Source organism: Hypomesus transpacificus, chromosome 19 (genome assembly GCF_021917145.1).
Source record: "Hypomesus transpacificus isolate Combined female chromosome 19, fHypTra1, whole genome shotgun sequence".
Classification (NCBI taxonomy): Eukaryota; Metazoa; Chordata; class Actinopteri; order Osmeriformes; family Osmeridae; genus Hypomesus; species Hypomesus transpacificus.
The window spans coordinates 11,325,807-11,345,303 of record NC_061078.1 but is presented as its reverse complement, the minus strand read 5'-3'; the positions used below and the strand labels follow the sequence as shown (position 1 = coordinate 11,345,303).

General features: G+C 49.2%; 1 protein-coding gene across 1 annotated transcript in view; it reads right to left on the bottom strand.

The window, feature by feature from the left end:
• Positions 1-1,241: 1,241 nt before the first annotated feature.
• ccdc102a (coiled-coil domain containing 102A) overlaps positions 1,242-19,497 on the bottom strand; it is a 33,737-nt gene continuing 15,481 nt past the window's right edge. Inside the window, exons 3-10 of the mRNA XM_047042504.1 lie at positions 18,632-19,009; positions 16,831-17,048; positions 16,547-16,655; positions 15,613-15,729; positions 14,950-15,159; positions 7,955-8,125; positions 7,721-7,824; positions 1,242-3,557 (exon numbers count right to left, since the gene is read on the bottom strand). Coding sequence (XP_046898460.1) covers positions 3,428-3,557; positions 7,721-7,824; positions 7,955-8,125; positions 14,950-15,159; positions 15,613-15,729; positions 16,547-16,655; positions 16,831-17,048; positions 18,632-19,009 — 1,437 coding nt within the window. The 3' untranslated portion in view covers positions 1,242-3,427. The remainder of the gene's footprint in view (positions 3,558-7,720; positions 7,825-7,954; positions 8,126-14,949; positions 15,160-15,612; positions 15,730-16,546; positions 16,656-16,830; positions 17,049-18,631; positions 19,010-19,497) is intronic.

The window sequence follows — 19,497 nt, the reverse complement described above, 5'->3', positions numbered from 1 at the left end:
CCAGTCAGTGGCAAACACAGCCCAGTATCTCCCCAGTCTCCTGGCTCCTTTCATACCATTTAGCTTGATAACGAGAGAAAGAGACCAAGCGATGATTCAGAAAGAGAGACAAAAGTGGTAGAGAGTAAGAGAGCAGGAAAAAGGGAGGAAGAGAAAAACAAAAGGAAGGGCGAGAGATAACAGAAGTGTGAGAGGGACACAAAAGAAAAGAGAAAAAATTGGGAAACACTAACGCACACAGTGGCACACTATCACACACAGACACACACACTGAGGCATGAACAAATGAAGCCATCAAACAATCAAGGGGGATCCTGGGAGTGGGAGGAGGCAGTTGGAGAGGAAATGAGAGGCAGGATCCATGTGAATGTGAACTGATAATCAGCTTCATCAGCATGTCGCCAACATTCCTGAGGCCATTAGCACTGCCGATGAAAAGTAAACACACACACTTAGCTGACACCCGCACCGATTTGACACGCACGCGAGTGCACGCACGTGCTAATGCGCACAACAGACACACGTTCATGCATGGGCATGCACACACACACTCAGACACACACACACACACAAAGAGTGAACCCAGAAGGCAGAGCCTGTTTCTCAAGCTCAGGGGGGTAGTGGAACCTAGCCTGCTACACAGAACAGATGGCTCAATAACATCACTGCTCTCAGCATCAGTGGACAAGACCCATGGTTTGTAGGAGTACATGGATGTCTCAGGAAAACTAGAAAGACAAACACAAACATACTCACACACACACACACACATGCTGACACAAACACACACTCTCACACCCACACATACATGCTGACACACACATAAATAGGAGGAACACCCTGAGTATATTATAGTTTGACAGCCTCTTTTGTTTGTGTGATCTGTCTGTGTGTGGAACAACATAGAGTGTAATGGCAGGGTTGTGTGTGTGAGTGTGTGGAGGGGGTGCGGGTGGGTGTGTAATAGAGGGTTTAGGGAGTCAGGTGACAGGACCTGTAATTACGAACAATGAGCAGACACGCACACACGCTCGCACGCACACACACACACCGCACGACGATGGCAGAGCAGACCCTCTGTCTTCAAGTATGAGAACTAAAAGCAGCTGTTTTGAAAATTCTGAAAATCAAGACCGTCTGGTTCCTCTGCTTGTTCCTTGGCTATCACAGCCATGTTTAGAGCCGTAGAGAAGAATACAGTGGATTACAGCAGACTTCAGTACAGTGTGGTACAGTGCATTCATGTTTAATGTGATACAGTACAGTCTGTTGTAGTGTAGCTCATTCAAGTACAGCACTACATGGTAGTGTTCACGATACAGCACAGCATGGTATCTATAACAGTATAGTGTGTAACAAAATAACACAATATATTAACAGTATGAGTTTTGTTTCTTTTAGAGTAGGGGAGAAGGCTGTCTGAGCGAATGTGCAGGTGTGTGTGCTTAAGGGAGAAGCATGTTAGAGACATCGCTCTTTCAAACAGGCAATTCACTCTTTCCCTGTTCATCTCGGTTTCTCTCTATCTTCCCTCTATTTCCTTCTCTGTTTCTCTCCCTCCTCTCCACTCTCCATCGGTATTTCTCTCTCTATCTCATATGTCTATCAGCATAGGAGATGTGGCTTCTTTCATTTTACTGTGTCATGAATGTGATCAAACGTCGATACCCCTCCTTACTTCATTCTGTCCTCCCTCAATTTTTTCCTCTGGAACTCTGATTGGCCCCTTAGCAGGGCTGAGCAATCAGCCTCCACTGGAAAATGGGCTGAAAAAGAATGTATATATAATTTTAAATGTATTTCCCTGGTCACATCAATCTTAAGCTTTACAGTACCTCAGCATCCATTTTCATATTCATGTGCTCGAATAATTATTCATATTTCAGTAGGTTAGATTGCTAGATTTCTGTTGCAACATACTAAAGGTAATCCCCAAATGATCTCCCTTTCTCTTTCACTGGCTCAGTGTATCTCTATCTTTTTTCGACTGTCTCTCCCGGTCCTCCCTGCACTGTCCTTGGTTCCAGTACCGCCAGATCAGGCCCAAAGGCTTGACTCTGAGGCGAGGCCTGACCTATACGTTTTAAACAGTACTTCTTTCTCTCTCTATCTCCCTCATACACACACACACACACTGTATCCCGAGACAAAGGAGCAAGCTCTCATACGCCATTAAACGATACATATACAAATAGTACATTGGAGAGTGGAACATAAAAACGATTAACCAGTCAGTAACTCCTTCGGTAGATCCAACCCCAGAGGAAATATCTCAACGATCTTATCTTATCTTTCAATAGGCCACTCTGTCCCACAAATATACTGTCCTCTGGTCATCATGCTATGTTTGTGAGACTATTGGGGAATCAGTCATTTGAAGAGGCCATTTTCAAGCAAATGGTGAATCAATGAACCAACCAACTACTGTAGACCATGGCTTCATCCACCTAGAAAACACACTGAAGAAAAGCATTCCAAAAGCTGCCAGGCCGGTCTTAGGAGAATGATGTGTTTGGCTGGTCTGGGATCTTAATGCCGCTAACTCCAACCTGTATGGAGCTGAATCAGACAGGTAAAGCATTCATTAAGTCTCTGAATGAAGCACAGACACACATGCTCTCCAAACACCCCTCCACATATACACACTGACAGACACACACACTGACAGCCAGACACACACAGACAGACACTGCTATAATTAGTGGTGTGCTGGAGGCCAAGCCTGAGTCCAGTGTGGGCTAGAACAGGGAGCTGAGAGCCAGGAGGACGAGTTATCACTGCTCTGATTCTCTCTCATCACAGTCTCCAGAGAGCTGCCATGGAGACAATCCCCCTCCCGTGAGCCTGTGTGTCAGAATTGGGAGAGACAGGGAGATGGAGACATACAAAGAAAAGGAGACAGAGAGAGAGAGATTGTCCATGTAAGTTTGTGTGTGTGTGTGTGTGCTTTAGACAAGCAATAATAAAGAAAGAGCTAGACCATTAGGTTTATATAACATTTTAGTAACATTTATTTAAGCTAAATACAAAACAAAAACACTGTGGTACAGATCAATTATAAAAACAGAACAATAACAATAACATAAATATGTGATGACCGGTAGAAACTGCTTGGTCCCCTTGTGTCTGTATGTAGGACTGTGTGTGTGTGTGTGCTATGAGGTGGAGCTACAGCCCACCCTCATTCTCTCCGACATGGGGGGGAGACAAGGGGCTGCTGGGGGTGAGGAGCAGTGGGCAGAATAGGTGAGGGAGAACAGGGGTAAGTGTGATAGCTGGGCAGTGGGGAGTCATGGACAGAGGAGAGACCTATCTGTCAATACATCTGACAGAGCTCTGTGTGTTTGGAGGGGAAAGGGAGGAGAGGAGAGAAAGAGGGAGAATAGGAGTGTGTGTGTGTGTGTGCGTGTGTTTGTGTGTGTGTGTCTCAGGGGATCTGTATCTGCAGCTCCTCCTCCTCCTCCTCTGGGTCACTGGCCGGGCCGTCGGGGTGGTCGGGGCTGAAGCGAGCCGACCTCATCTTCCCAAACAGACCTGGGTTGTGCTGCCGACGCAGTCTGGAGAGACATCAACACACAGTCCACTACTGTCAGTCTGTACAGACACACCAACACAGTCCACTACTGTCAGTCTCTACAGACACACCAACACAGTCCACTACTGTCAGTCTGTACAGACACACCAACACACAGTTAAGACAGTCTGAACAGGATGGAGGAATCTATCACTCATAAGAGATCTTCCTTGAAGACAATAGAGTGAAAAGATGAAGAGGAGTGACAGAGTGATAGAGTGAGTAAGACCACCAGAGTGACAGAGTGACAGATTGACAGAGTGACAGGTAAAAGGCTCTAGTGTGTCATCTCTGCATGGACACGATATCTGGCTGCAGCCAACCAACAGTGTCTGAATGATGATTGGTCTAGAGATTGGACTAGCCAATCAGAAAACAGAAGCTTATTTTGGACTATGGAGAGCAGGCTATAATAGACAAACATAGAACATATCTCTCGCTCCAGCCACACACATACACACACATGCCCTCATCCACCCACACAAACACACACACACCTTTGAGATAAATTATACAGCAGCACTTAGGAATTGAGCTCAGCCAGTGCTGAGAATGTGTCACTTATTCATACATATAGAGGGGGGGGGGGGGGGGGGGGGGGGGGGGGGGGGGGTAAGAGGGGATTAGGAGGGAAAAGGTGAGGTGTGAAGAGAAAGAGATGAGATGGAAGGATAGCAGAGAGAGAAGGAGAGACCAACCTAGACAGAGAGAATGAGAGAAAGACAGACACAAAGACAGAGTAAGATAGAGAGAACCAGAGAGATGGAGAACGTCTGAAAACAGACAGAGACAGAGACAGAGAGAGAGAGAGAGAGAGAGAGAGAAAGAGAGAGAGAGAGAGAGAGAGAGAGAGAGAGAGAGAGAGAGAGAGAGAGAGAGAGAGAGAGAGAGAGAGAGAAAGAGAGAGAGAGAGAGAAACAGAAGGAGAGGAGAGATTATGCACCAGGCATACTGACATCATTTATCAAATTCTGCAGCAGTTGCTTCTCTCATCATTCTCCACAAAACTTGAGGAACTAATAGAGGACTGCAGCAAACAGGCCAGAAACCTCCCCGGGGACAGGTGATGGCTACTACGTCCTATAATTAAGAAGGAATGAAACTTAAAACGAGAGACAGATTGTTGACACTCCTCGGGTTCCGGCAGAACAGGAGAAGCCACTTATCCTTGTTGTGTCACTAACATTCTAATAAACGATCTAAGAATCATACTAGCACACTACTATACACTAAACCACTATGTATTGAATGCATTATAATTTTTTTAATGATCTATCTCTGTCTCTCTCTCTCCTGTCCTCGTCCTTTCCTTTCCTTCCTCCTGCTTCTCTTCTCGAACCCACCTGTTCTCTTCCTGATTCTGTCTACTTCTCTCCTTTCTCCATCCTCCCATCTCCACATTCTTCTCATTTTGTCTTTATCTGCCTCTTAGATCACATTACAGCCTCAGCACCTCTGCTCCAGTAAACCCACATACACCACACACACCCATCCACCCACATCCACCCACCCAAACACACACACACACACACACGCACACACACACACACACACACACACACACACACACACACACACACACAGCTGTCAACATTGGCAGCTTTAAACCACAACTTTGAGCTCTTACGTCCTCAACAGGGAACTGTGGAAGCTGCATACACACACACAAACACACACACACAAACACACACATCACATTTGCAGTCTGAATCGGCCCCTTGATTGTGCTAAAGAGACAAAGCCACTACAGCGAAGGGAAAATCAATACACAACAACCTCCTTTATTTTTTCTAGTTTCTAATTGGTTGTGGAGGCCAGAGCATTAGGGGCTTACCAAATGCCGGCTGGCCAAAGAAACACACACCCATCAACCTCCACACACAGGTAAATATGAAGATACACACAAAAACATTTTACCACAGTGCACTTGTAGACCATCAACCTGCCATTCTCAAGACAAGCCATATAAATGTCTTGGTTAATGAGGGCTCTTATCTTTAAGGCAGGAAGACATGAGTCTCACTACACTATCATACAGCACACTACCTAGATACCCTGACACATAGAGAGAGCACAAGAGAAAGAGAAACAGTGAGAGAGAGAAGCCAGGAGAGGTAGAGAGGGAGACAGAGGCAGAGAGAGAGAGAGAGAGAGAGAGAGAGAGAGAGAGAGAGAGAGAGAGAGACAGGCAGACAGACAGACAGACAGACAGACAGACAGACAGACAGACAGACAGACAGACAGACAGACAGACAGAGAGAGAGAGAGAGAGAGAGAGAGAGAGAGAGAGAGAGAGAGAGAGAGAGAGCATTAGAAAGAAAGACAGAGAGGAGGAAAGACCAGATGGAGGTCAACAGAAACTGTGAGAAGGAGACCAAACAGACGTGGAAAGAGACACAGAAAGAGAAGAGAGTCTGCTTATGGGCCTCCCCTTGTGTTGCTTTCAGATCATTACACACACATGCCTCAACCCTCCTGGTCGGGCTGGCACCCCTGACCTCAGCGCTGTTATAAGCGCCATAACACTCAGAGGTCAGAGGTCCTGAGAATGTGTGTGTGTGAGAGAGAGTGTGTGTGTGGGTGTGACAGAGTGTGTGTGTGTGGGAGCACAAGAGCCAGACAAGTTAATCCAGTCCACTGTTGAACCTATGAGAAGGAAAGACTAACAAGCCACAATAAAACCCCTATTTGCTGAACCAATGATCTTTCTCTCCACTTGTGCACACACACACACACCCTCTGGTGCTAAGGGGGAATTCCTGAGGGACAGAGTCTTTCCCGGATCACCTGTCTGATTGTGCAGTATTGATTTAGACATCAGCTTTATGGTTATAGACTAGGCAAGCCTGGTAGAGCGCACCACTGTACAGCCCTGGGGAAGAGGAGATGAGGAAAGGAGAGAAGAGGAAAGGAGGAGAGACAGAAGAGATAAGATGATAGAGAAATATGTGTAGAAAGAGTCTCACCCAGGTCTACTAACCCAAGTCTTACTCACCCAGATCTAACCCAAGTCTCTTAACCCTGGTATAACCCAGGTCTACTAACCCTGGTCTAACCCAGGTCTACTAACCCTGGTGTAACCCAGATCTACTAACCCTGGCCTATCCCAGATCTACTAACCCTGGTCTAACCCAGATCTACTAACCCTGGTATAACCCAGGTCTACTAACCCTGGTCTAACCCAGGTCTACTAACCCTGGTCTAACCCAGATCTACTAACCCTGGTCTAACCCAGATCTACTTACCCTGGTCTAACCCAGGTCTACTAACCCTGGTCTAACCCAGATCTACTAACCCTGGTCTAACCCATATCTACTAACCCTGGCCTAACCCAGGTCTACTAACCCTGGCCTAACCCAGGTCTACTAGGACAGGTCTACTATCTTAGGTCAACTAAACCAAGTCTCATCTAGGTCTAACCTACAGATCAGACACACACTCACACATATATACTTACACACACACCAAGAAGACCTGTGCATGGACAAACTATGTGCCAGTGTGGGGATGCTTCGCCATAGCGACGAGCGTGTCAGTGCTGTGATGGCCTGCAGGGGGCCGGCACCATTTAGCAGCACAGAGACTCTTTGTTACTACGGTAACCTGCAGCTAAGAGGCTTGCGATTGGCTGTTGGGGGGCATGAGCTGGAACGCGGGCAGAATGATAAGGTATAGTGAGTGGGAGAGAGAGACAGAGAGAAAGAGAGAGAGAGAGAGATGGCAGAGAGGAGGGGGCAGTCAGAAAAAAGGAGAGTGGGCGAACTAGAAAGGGAAGAAAGGCAGGAGGGTAAGAGAGAGAAAGAGGGAGAGACATATGCATTGTCAGAGAGAGAGAGAGAGAGAGAGAGAGAGAGAGAGAGAGAGAGAGAGAGAGAGAGAGAGAGAGAGAGAGAGAGAGAGAAAAAAAGAACAGAAAGAGCCGGTGGTGGTTAAGCTGGGTGTGTAGCTGATAGACTGACTCTACGGTGAGAGCTAGCGTGGCTGACAGGCTGACACACCAGCCCCACAGTGAGCTAATCTCCTGCTCTACCTCCCATCAGTAGGGCCCAGCTGACACACTGCTACACTGCTAGGGACTGGACAGAACTTAGCTCTTACAGAGTCCTGACAGCAGTGTGGGTGGGTGGGTGTGTGTGACAGCCCTACCTGGACTGCAAGTGCTCCAGTTGGACCTGGAGGTTCTCTGACTGTTCCACCTGCTCATCCAGAGATCTCTGCAGCTTCCTGGTCTGGTTGAGGGCCTCATCCAGCTGGCAGACACACACAAGACACGCACGCACACAGACTCACAATGATCCAACTGTCTTCTTGGATTTTTACCATGCAGAAAGCGTCTAATACATCATTCTGCCTGCGTGCGTGTGCGTGGGCGCACCCCACCTCGTCCTCGGCCTGCCCCAGCTCCTTCTTCAGCTCCTCCACCCTCAGACGGAGCTTCTTCACCTCGGCCTCGTGCTGCTCCACGCGCCGGTTGGCGTGTGCCAGCTCTGTTGTCTTCTCCTGGTACTGCTTCTTCAGCTTGGCCTGCACATGCCGCATGTCTGCCAGCTCCTGAGGACGGGAGGGGGGGGGGGGGGGAAAGGGGGGAGGAGGAGGGGGGGGAATGGGGTGGGAGGAGGAGGGGGGGGAGGAGGAGGAGACAGAAGGGGGGGGAGGTGACAGATCGTTAGGCCATTCCACGTCGCCGCAAATCAGTTTGACGGTAACAAACGCTGACAAAGCCGGCTGAATGTATTTTCTTTGTTTTTCCAGACTCCAGGATGGGATCCATGGAGCGCTCTACCAGAGGGTCAGTCTCACAGTGTGCCACCTTCCTACGGGAGGTAGAGCGCAGAGGTCTGACAGAAGACAGTACTGTACTGTACTCTGCGCTGTAACATTGTCTTATGCAACAAAAATGCTCTTCCTCCTATCATTTGTGTTGTGTCAGTGCCTGATGAAAACATGAGGGCCAGACCTTCAGGAGTAGTCCTGGTGAGAGAGCCTCTCAGGAACACTTGATAGTACACTGAGCACCTTATGAATAATAGAGCTTGCTCTTCAAGAGCACTTACTGCCCATTCAGCTAATAGCCAAGAAGCTCCAATCACTGCCACGGAAACACAGCAGCTCCCTGGTTGCTGCCAAGGTCCTCCATTAGAAAGGCTTTTTCAAAGCATTTTCAGGAACCGTGAGCTCGACAACAACAACGTTTAGCGTGTTATTCTCTCAGCCCTAATTCCTGCAGTCTGAAGACCAGGAGGTTGTATGCAGGCTGCCACGCAGCCAGACAGGAGAGCATGCCTCAGGCCAGAGAGGAGGTGAGAGAAGGACACATATTTCGGTGTGATTACCTGACGTGTTCTGTTTTATTCGTCACATACTGGCCAACCTGGCTGGAGTGAGCCCCCCCGAAGAGAATCCCTGAGAGAAGTGTGATTTCCTTTTTTTGTCAGTCTGAATATTGTTCCCTTTCGTTAAAAGAAACAACAGGCAGTGTTCTTTTCTGTTATCTTTCTCTGAGTCTCTTAAATTGAATGTTTCTCACTCACTTGTGACTGTCAAGGGTTGCTACATCACACACACATGCACCTGCACACACACACACACACACACAGACACACACACCTGCCCACACACGCACACACTTGCACACACATCATGGTTGATAGTGTGTGTTGATATCACAAGGGAAAGGGTTCAAAGGAGACTTCTAAAGATATAGGCTGATTCTCCAACAGAGAGAGAGAGAATAATTCTCTGTTTAAACCAAAAGAGTGGGAGGATGGGAGGGTGAATACAGAAGGGGGATAAAAAAGGGGGGAGGGGAGAGGAGTACATGATTGAAAAGAGAGAAAGGTGGATAAGGAAAGGAGAGGGGGGTGGAGGAATGAAAAGGGGATTGAGGGAGGAGAGGGGGGTGGAGGAAGATGGCATAAATATGTCCAGGACAGAGATGCTGAATAAGAACAAAGGAGATTAAATCAAATGAATTATAAACATGCTAAAGAGGGGAGAAGAGGAGAGGAGGAAGGTAGTTCTGAGCAGCCCCTGGGGTCAGGTCTAGTTTACACCTATCCATACAGGAAGGAGTGCTTAACCTCTTTTGTATGATGGAACAAAGGACATGCATTTTTCAACAAACTGAAGGAACCCATCCCTGTTGTGGGTTTCACCCCCCCTCCAGCAGCAGCAGATCTCCCCCTAACCCCTAACCCACCACAGAGAGGAGAGACAGCGCCTACACAGAGAAACATACCAAGGGACACAGCCAGTGTCCTGAGTGTCAGAACAGAGAAAGAGAGAGAGAGAGACAGAGCGAGAGAGCGAGAGAGAGAGAGGATAGCAGGGATAGAAGGGTGACAGACAGAGAAGAGAGTGTGGGGGGGGATGGTAGGAGAGATGGATTCACAAGCGGACAGTGGTTTCAATAAAACATGTGAGAGGATAGACTGAATGATCTATGTTGAAGAACACGCGCGCGCGCACGCACACATTTCTGCACACTTCAACACACAGGCATGCCACATAATCACATACCTGAGTTTTTATTAGAATGACTGATTTAAGCACATTTGAAAGAGTGTGTGTTTGTATGCAATAATGTGGATACAATCAAGAAGAAGTAAAAGGAAGGAAGGAGTCAAAAGAGGGAGACACAAAAACTGAAAATTGAAACTGTCATAGATAACAATACAATTACACTGTTGCACTATCAACCCCCTTCTGAGACATAGTTAGACAGGGGCAAACACTGCCATATCATCTCTGTAAATATATAAAGAGGGCTAGTTTGAGTGGAGAGTGTGTGTGTGTGTGTGTCACGTGAGACAGGCTGTTAAATATTTCTCCTTGACTGGACAGACCCTGAAGTCTGCCACAACATCTGCTCCGATGAAACAAAGACACACCACACACACACAAATCGCTCAAATAAGTCAACATGTATGAGCAGTTAGAACAGCCTGATCTCCTCAGGGAAGTACACACAGACCAAGTGAATAACAGTATCCTACAGTGCATACTACATACATGTACACTATATACTACATACTGTACACGCAGAAAGAACCAGAACTGAGATTATATATTTTTATATCTTTTTTTTCTTCTTAAACCCTCATATTCCCTCACCCCTTATTGGCTTTTTCATTATATTGAACGTGGGTATAATTCATTCAATCCCACACGCGTACACACATGCATGCGGACATACAGACACACACACACACAAGGAGCAGCTTTGAGCGGTATAACTGGGTTGATTATGAGAAGGCCTGGGGGAGATAGGCCTATTACACTGCTGCAACGGGATTGGTCAGGAACTGCTCAACCCTATGAAGACTGGATGCCAGAAAGATGGAGGGGTGGATGGAGGTAGGAGGGGAGAGGGGGAGGGATGGAGAGAGGGGGAGGGATGGAGAAATTGAGGTTTGGAAAGAGGGAGAGATGGAAGGGATGGAAAGATGGATGGGAAGGAGGGAGAAGGAGGGATGGAAAGATGGATGGGAAGGAGGGAGAAGGAGGGATGGAAAGATGGATGGGTAGTACGGAGGGAGGAGCGGGAGGGAGAAGAGGATGGAGCAAGGAAGGAGATTTGGAGGGATGAGGAGGAGAAAGAGTAGGTAGGAAAGGTAAGAAGAGAAAAAGGAGAGTAAAGGAGAAGAAGAAAGGAAGAAAGGAGACAAAGATGACTCTAGTGAACAATGACAGATATCTAACAGTTACTACGGTTATTCATCTGGTCAGCTCTCTACCGTTCTGAACACATTCACAACAAATGCACTTAAAGACAATATCAGTATTCAACAACAGAAGGAATACATTCAATTTAAGAAGCTACAGAACCAAAAAGGATTTGCCAGTACCTTGAAAGGACAAGATTTTATTAAGAAACACAAAGTTAAATACCTACTAATATCACATATGTTCCACAAATATTTATCACTAGTATATACACCAATATATTACTACATATCACTAGTATGTGTACCTTTACAAGTTAGCCCCAGGCTAGGTTTGTTTGTGAGTCAGCAGAGCAGTTACAGGACAGGACTACCAGCAGTAATTGGCAGAGCAGGTGAACAGCCTTGGGGTTGCCCCCGGCAACTACCGGCAATTTCCCGCCGCACCTAGCCGCAGGGCACCCTCGTTACCCCAATTGCGACACCAGCAGACAGACGTCACTTCCACACCACACAGGAACTCACAAGGCAGAGGTTCCCGGGGCTGCTCCTCATTGGCTAATCCACACAGGAAGTGGGCTATTCTCTCTGGCAGGTACACCCTGCCTTGTCCTCTGACCTTCACTTCTCCTGTCTCCCTCTCCCTCTCCCTCTCCCTCTCCCTCTCCCTCTCCCTCTCCCTCTCCCTCTCCCTCTCCCTCTCTCTCTCCCTCTCCCTCTCTTTCTCTCTCTCTCTCTCTCTCTCTCTCTCTCTCTCATGTTGCTGACATACAGCACACTCCCTCCACTTCCTCTCTCTCTCCTGTCTTCTTCTCCACTCAGAGGATTAACATCATCTTTTCAGAAAGCGGTGGAGAATGTTTGAAGACTTAAAACAGACTCACACGTACACACGCACACACACACACACGCATACGCACACGTAAACACACAGTTATCTCAGTGGTCCAGCCTCCAATGCCTGTTGCCTTCAATTAGCTCAGCTCCTGACTGGAATCTGGATAAGTGCCTCTCTTTGCAGTACAGGAACACTTACAGACTTACTGTAGCAGCCACACACACATAAGCACACGCACACGCATGCACACACACAGAGAAGAGCACACACACGCCAACACATGAAGAAGGGCACACACACACACGTGCACACTGATTGCCTACATGCTACCTCTGCTTGTAGGAGTGTGTTTGTGGCACTGCTCTCTGTTGTTTTCCATTTACAACCTGCTGGGCTTCTGAGAGCCTCTATGTGTGTGTCTGTGTGTGTCAGTGTGTGTGTTTAGGAACTGCATGGGTGTCTGTGTGTGTATGCACCGACACCCATGTCGGTGCATACACATGTTTGTGCTCTTGTGTGTGTGTGTGTGTGTGTGTGTGTGTGTGTGCTGCAGCGTGTGTCAGGAGATGTTCATATATAACCCAGTGGGTAGGTTGTCATTTACTCCTCCCAACCACACACACTACCTGCCTCTAATAGGCCCACTTAGACTGACGAAGGGCACAGCTCTATCACACACACTGGCACACACCAGCAGACACACACACACACACATTGACTCACAGTAGGCATTAAATGGAAAAAAAAACAAGAGAGAAGCCCAAGCTATAATATCATTTCACACCAACTAACCCCAGATGTTGCCAGCACACACCAGGAGAGCACATTTGCATACATACACACACCCATACCCACACACACACACACACACACACTTATATGCATAAGTCTTTAGAGTCCTAATGAACATAGCTAATGTGACCTGTTAGTCATAGGCATCAGTTTGAGTGGCTCCATCTGTCAGGCAGAGCAGCCGAGCACCGAAGAAGAGAGCTCTCTATGGCCTCATCCATCAGAGAGATCTGTGATCGGCTGCTCAGGCCTGAGTCCTGGGGACAGTGGTGGTGGTGGTGGGGTGGGGGGGGGGGCTGTCAGAGTGCAAGGGGAGCAGCTGTGTGTCTAATGTGGCTGTCTTGGCTCTGGGTGGGTTTATCAGTATTAATGGGATGTGGGGGGCAAAGGGGTGGGGGGCACGGGTGAGGAGGGGCGTGGGGGGGGGGGTGGCAAGGGGCAACAGCTTCTGGAGTAGCAATGTATCTTGTGCACGCCTTCATGTGTACAACCATACGAGCATGAACGCATGTGCAAATACATTAGGGCTGGGGGGGGTGTGATCCTGTCTTTGTGACGTTGAGGGTGGAAAAAATATGACCTGTCGTAAACTGCCATCGCCCTTTCCTCATCAAACATGCTCTCTTTCTCACATACACACACACAAACACACCCACACACACACACCCATCTAGGGTGACTTCAGCCTGCATTACAGTAAATGTATGTGTCATGTGTGGCGGTGACTGTGCGTGGCAAACGTAGAGTGGTAGAAGACATCAGGATTTATAGCTGGGCTCCTCTGTCACCTTCAGCACACTCCCAGACTGATGCAGGGGAGAGACAAGACTAGGAAAGCACAAAGAGGTCTCAGAATGAACTACACTGACACCGCCCCACACACACAGATGGAAGAACAACGGTGGGGAAAGGCAGATCTCTATGGGGATGCTGGCCACCGTGTGTGTGTGTGTGTCTGTCTGTGTGTGCGTGTGCATATGTGTGCGCGTGTGTGTTGGCTAACTTGGCATATAGAACCAATGTCACACACTGTCTCCACCAACCACGTCCAACTCTTAGACACACACACACTCACAGAAAGATACACACACAGACACCCACACACACACAGAGAAACATACACACACACACAGAGACACACACACACAGACGGACACACACCACCCCCAACAGGCGGTGGTGTGTGTGCTACAAGGCAAAGGAGAAATGGAACAGAGAAATCCTGATGAGAGAGACCTCAGAGCGAGCTAACGCTGTTAGCCCTTCTGAGAAGGCAGGAAGACGCAGCTCTGCCACCAGCCTGGAGAAGACGCCACGAGGCTGGGATTGTGTTCATGCATCAACACCTCTCCATGTAGTTGGGCCCGCGATGACACTCATGTATCAATACCTCTCTCTTTTACCAGTTCAATCGATTGGCTTGGGCTCAAGATGTCTTCCACACAACAATAACACAAGTTAGATGACACACAAGATGACAGACCGTGCACAAAGAGATACTGTGGGTGACAATAAAGAGTGAACACACACACACACACACCAGACACATACACACACACACACATACAGCAGTCCCATTCCCTGTGTTCTCCCCCAGGCAGTGTGTATTACTGAGGGACAGCGAGCATCAATCTCAGAGTGGACCATCTTGCCCAGGGTCTGGGCCGGGCTGGGCCGGGAGATGATTCTGGTATCAATCACACTTTGGTGTGTGTGTGTGTGTCGGCACAGTGTCTTAATCCCTCGGTGTGTTTCCCTCTCCGTCCCGATCAATAGGCTGCTCTCAACGCCACGCGGAGACAGATCCATCACATACACTCTCCGTGTCCACCACTGTGGCATAACAGGCTGTTTGTCGTGGAGTGAGGAGAGGAATTGAGCCTTATAGAGGATTTAGAGTTGTATAGAGCTTTGAGGAGTAGTGTGTGTATAGGAGGGTATAGAGGAGTTTAGAGGAGGATAGAGGGGTGGAGAGGTGAGGGCTTTAGAGTACACAGTGGTATAGATGAGTCTAAAGGGGTATAGAGGGGTATAGAGGGGTATAGAGGATGTGTAGCATGTTAGCGGGATCTGACCCTCACCTTGTTCCTCTCAAACAGCTCCGTCTGGATGGTCTTGAGGTCGGTGTCGAGGGCGCTGGCGGCCTGGCGGCGTTTGCGCGCCAGCTGTTCCTCCAGGTCCTCGGTTTGCGCACGCAGCTTCTTATTGTCGCGCTCCAGCGCCAGCTTGTCCGTCTCCAGACGCTCCCGCCGGCCCCACTCCGCCGCGTTCTCCACCTGCAGACGCTCCATCTAGAGGGGGGAGGGGGGGGGGGGGGGGGCGGGCGACGAGGGAGGAGAGGGACCAAGAAGGAGGTGAGTAGGGGAGGTGGGAAGGGAAGGGAGAGAGGAAGACACAGAAAAGAGAGACAAGAGAGATTTGTTTTTAGCTATGCACGGACTTTCATCAATGGCAAACAGATGAGATGAGATGAATAATTCAAGCCAACAGAAATCAGGCAATGACTGTGAAAGGTGCCAGAGGTGTTCAGAGAGAACTCTGAATCACGAACTGTTCTGGACTATCTCACCTTCAACTTTAAAATTGAAGGGGTGCTGGGGGGCTCCAGACTGTCATAAGAAAATGTTTTAAGTCCATTCCTATTGGTGTTACCCCCCTCCACACACACACACACACACACACATACACACACCATCCACCCTTGGAGTCTGTCCAGACCTCTAACCCGTGGGAGCGCTGCTCACCTCAGCCCGGAGCTCAGCCAGCTTCTTGTCCATGCTGGTTCTGGCCCCCAGCTCATCCTCCAGGTCCTCACACATCCGGCCCAGCTCGTCCTGGTGCATCTCCTTCAGCAGGTTCACCTGGGGCACAGAGTCCCAGCGTCAGAGAGCGTGTGTGCTTGGGTGTGTTTGGGTGGGTATGGTGTGCGTTCATGTGTATATTTGTGTATGTATTGGGTGTCTTGTGGGCTAACACAGGGGCCAGGGTTCAATTCCGGCCTGGGCCATTTCCTACATGTCTTCACCTCTGTCTCTCATTGTGTTCCCACCTCTCTCTCCAAATGTATGATAATTAAAACCGAAAAAAGCAAGATATTTGTGTGCACAGTGTGTTTGTGTGCGTGTGTGTGCATGTGTGCGTGTGAGTGTGTGTGAACACCTGTGTGGGCCACCTTGTCCCAGCTCAACCTCAGATACTTTAACTTCAACTCATTTCGGATTCACCTGCCCTGCTGCCCTTCACTTCACTCCTCGTTTCATTAAACAGTCATCACTGATCGCTCTCCATCCATCTTATCTCCCCCCTCTATCACCCCGTCATTGCCCTGGCTCTCGCCCCCTCCGCTCGGCAGCCCCTCTCTTGTGCCCCTCAGTCCCATTCAGGGTGTTTCTCCCCCGGCCTCCACAGACAGACAGACCAGCCCTGCACGAGCGTGGGCCAAGCGTGCCTGTCTGTCTGCTGGCTGATCTCAGAGCTCCACCTAGAGCCTGACTCCTGCTACTACACCCTCTACGGGAGCCGGGCGAGAGGCGGACAGAGAGGTAGAAAGGAGTACGGAGGGGTTTAGAGGGTTATAGAGGAGAATGAAATGGATGTATAGGAGTATAGAGGGGTTTGAAGGGGTGTAGGGGAGGATAGAGAGGTATAGAGAGGCAAAGAGAAACATCCAAGCCTTGCCTGTTTAAGGGTCTCCTGCTTGGTCTTGTTTAGCTCTTCATATTTGAGCTTCCACTGGCTCAGCTCTGCCTCCAGCTTCTCTATGTTCTTAATGAGGGCATGTTTATCTCTGGAGAGAGGGAGTGAGGGGGAGAGAAAGAGAGAGATTGGGGTATGGGTTACTTTGAGGGCATGGCGAGAGTCCAACAGGTAACGACAACATTCTCAAACACAAACTGCATCTTCCAGTCTCTCCCACCCTTTCTTTTTTCAACTTTCTCTCTTTTTCTCTCGCCACCCCTTACTCTCGCTCCTTCAGCAGGACCTTCTGTGACTCGTCGAGGCGTAGCTGAAGAGCGTTGAGCTTGCCGGAGTCTTCCTCCAGCGTGCTGATGTCGTCCCAGAGCAGACGACTCCGGTCCTGACGACTCAGCGGCGAGCGCAGGCTGTTGGCGCTGCGGGCGTCCCACGAGTCTGGACCCTCCCCCTTGGACCGCAACACTGACTCTAACAACTCCAAATCCTGGAGAGGAGGAAGGGGGGGGGGGGGGAGGGGGACAAGAAGAGTAGGAGGGGGGAGGAGAGCAGGTGGGAAGGGGGAAAAGGGAGACATATGTGTGTGTGTGTGGGGGGGGGGGGGGGAGTACAGAGAGAGAGGTTGCATGATGTTAGGTCAGAGTTGAAAAAAAGCACATGAATACTGCAGCTGTTCACTCCCACCAGCAGATGGCGCCAGAGGCTTTTTACAGCACTGCATGCTGGCTGCATCTCCATACTGAGCCCAGGCTGAGCCACATGTGGAAGCACTCAGAGCGTGTCTGAGGCTGAGAGGAACAATGCAGGAACAGGAAATGGATGTCGGAGAGCGGCCCCTCCTGTCCAGGTCACAGCACTGTTTATCTAACCTGATTTACTACACATGGCCGTCTGAGGGGAGGTCTGCAGTGGGTGTGTGTGTGAGTGTGTGTCTGCTCCTCCAGGTTAGTTCGTCATTATTTTCCATGTTCTCTTTGGCTCCTGGACGAGAGAAACTGAGAAGTTATCACCATAATTACCCATGCCCGCAGGGTAGCCCTCCTGGTTACACTCCTGAGCGGTGTATGCAATGGGGTGTGTGTTACCATGGAAACCACAGCCCCCACTAGGTGAAGGTCAAATCTGATTGGTAATGACACTGATCTGTATTCACTGCTGCTTCAGCCAAACCTTTGCAGCATTGGTTAGCGGTGTGTGTGTGTGTGTGTGTGTGTGGATGTGTGTGTGTGTGTGGATGTGTGTGTGTGTGTGTGTGCAAGAGAATACAACTAAGCAGTGAGAGCTCCTTGCCAGGAAGCACAGGAGACACACCCATCCTAAAAACAGAAACATGAATCTAAATTGTGTTCCACTCTGGACCCGAATCTGGATCTCAAGTTTCTGGACCTTCTTCTAGATCTGGAGTCTCTAGACCTGCACCTGGATCTAGACTCTGGACCTGATTCTTGATCTGGAGTCTTTATATCTCTACCAGGTCTCTGCTGTGGGGATTCAGTAGCTGTAGCACTGCAGAACTATCTGTCTGGGAGACCCCAGGGGCAGACCATGATATGTACTGTGTGTGTGTGTGTGTGTGCGTGTGCGTGTGCGTGTGTGTGTGTGTGTGAAGGGATTCTATTTTAGGACCAAATCCCCTCCAGAGTAGCTAGTCTCTATTCCGTTTTATTCTCTTCTCTGCTTTTCTCTTCTGTTTTGTTCCCTCCAGTTAAGAGACCTCAGTGTGACACAGTTCTAGGCTCTGCAGGGAACCACACCTGCTGGGCTCACATCGACATGATGTAATGTGTGTGTGTGTGTGTGTGTGTGTGTCAGAGAGAAAATGTGTGAAGGACAGAGAGAGATTTTCATTTAGATGATGAAACACTAGTAAGTGAATTTGTTCTTTTGAAGTCATGTGACCTGGCTAGCACTGCTGGATCTGCACCACTTTCATCTACAAGAACAAAGTTTAGCCCAGTCCAGTAGCTGGGATTTGGTTTAATTTGTGACAGATTCTGATCCAGGAAGCTCTGTCAGAGAAACTCGGAGAGGTGTGTGTTGTAGGTTCTGTGGTTCTAGAATGTGACCCACCTTTTGTCTGTCTAGTTTGTCTGTCCCCACGTCTCTCACTGGCTCCTGTTCCGGCGAGCCAGGCCCCTCCCCCACCCTGCCAGGCCCCTCCCCCTCCGTAAGCCCCACCCTGTCCGGCATACTGTCCGCAGCGGGCTGTGAGGAAGAGGAGGACGGGGAAGGCGGGTTTGAAGAGGGCACGGGGAGGGCGTGGGAGGGGGAGGTGGAAGAGGCGGACTGGTCGGCACGGAGACGCAGCGCGTCCTGTCGGAGGGTCTCGTTCTCGGAGGCCAGTTCCTGTCGCTCTCGCCGTGCGCCCGTCAGCTCCTTGGTCATGGCGTCCAGCCGCTGGCGGAGCTGGCGCACCTCGTCACGGGCACGGTTGCGCTCCGAACGCACCTGAGGGCGGGACAAACTCGGGGTGTCAACAGTGTCTGTCACCAGAGGGGAACGGGATTCTCCTGTACGAGGAGCAGGTGGTGATGAGGAGGAGGAGCTGAGGGTGATGGCTATTGAGCCTTCTGTTTAGCAGGGAGACGCTGCGCCCTGTACCCCGCTACGTGGTGTCCCCAGCCTCCCCATCGTCATTCTCTTCATCAGCCTCATTATCGCCATCCTCCTATTTCACCTCATCCTCTATCATCATCATCCTCTATCATCATCCTCTATCATTATCATCATCATCATCATCATCATCCTCTATCATCATCATCATCATCATCATCATCATCCTCTATCATCATCATCATCATCATCCTCTATCATCATCATCATCATCATCATCATCCTCTATCATCATCATCATCATCATCATCATCATCCTCTATCATCATCATCATCATCATCCTCTATCATCATCATCATCATCATCCTCTATCATCATCATC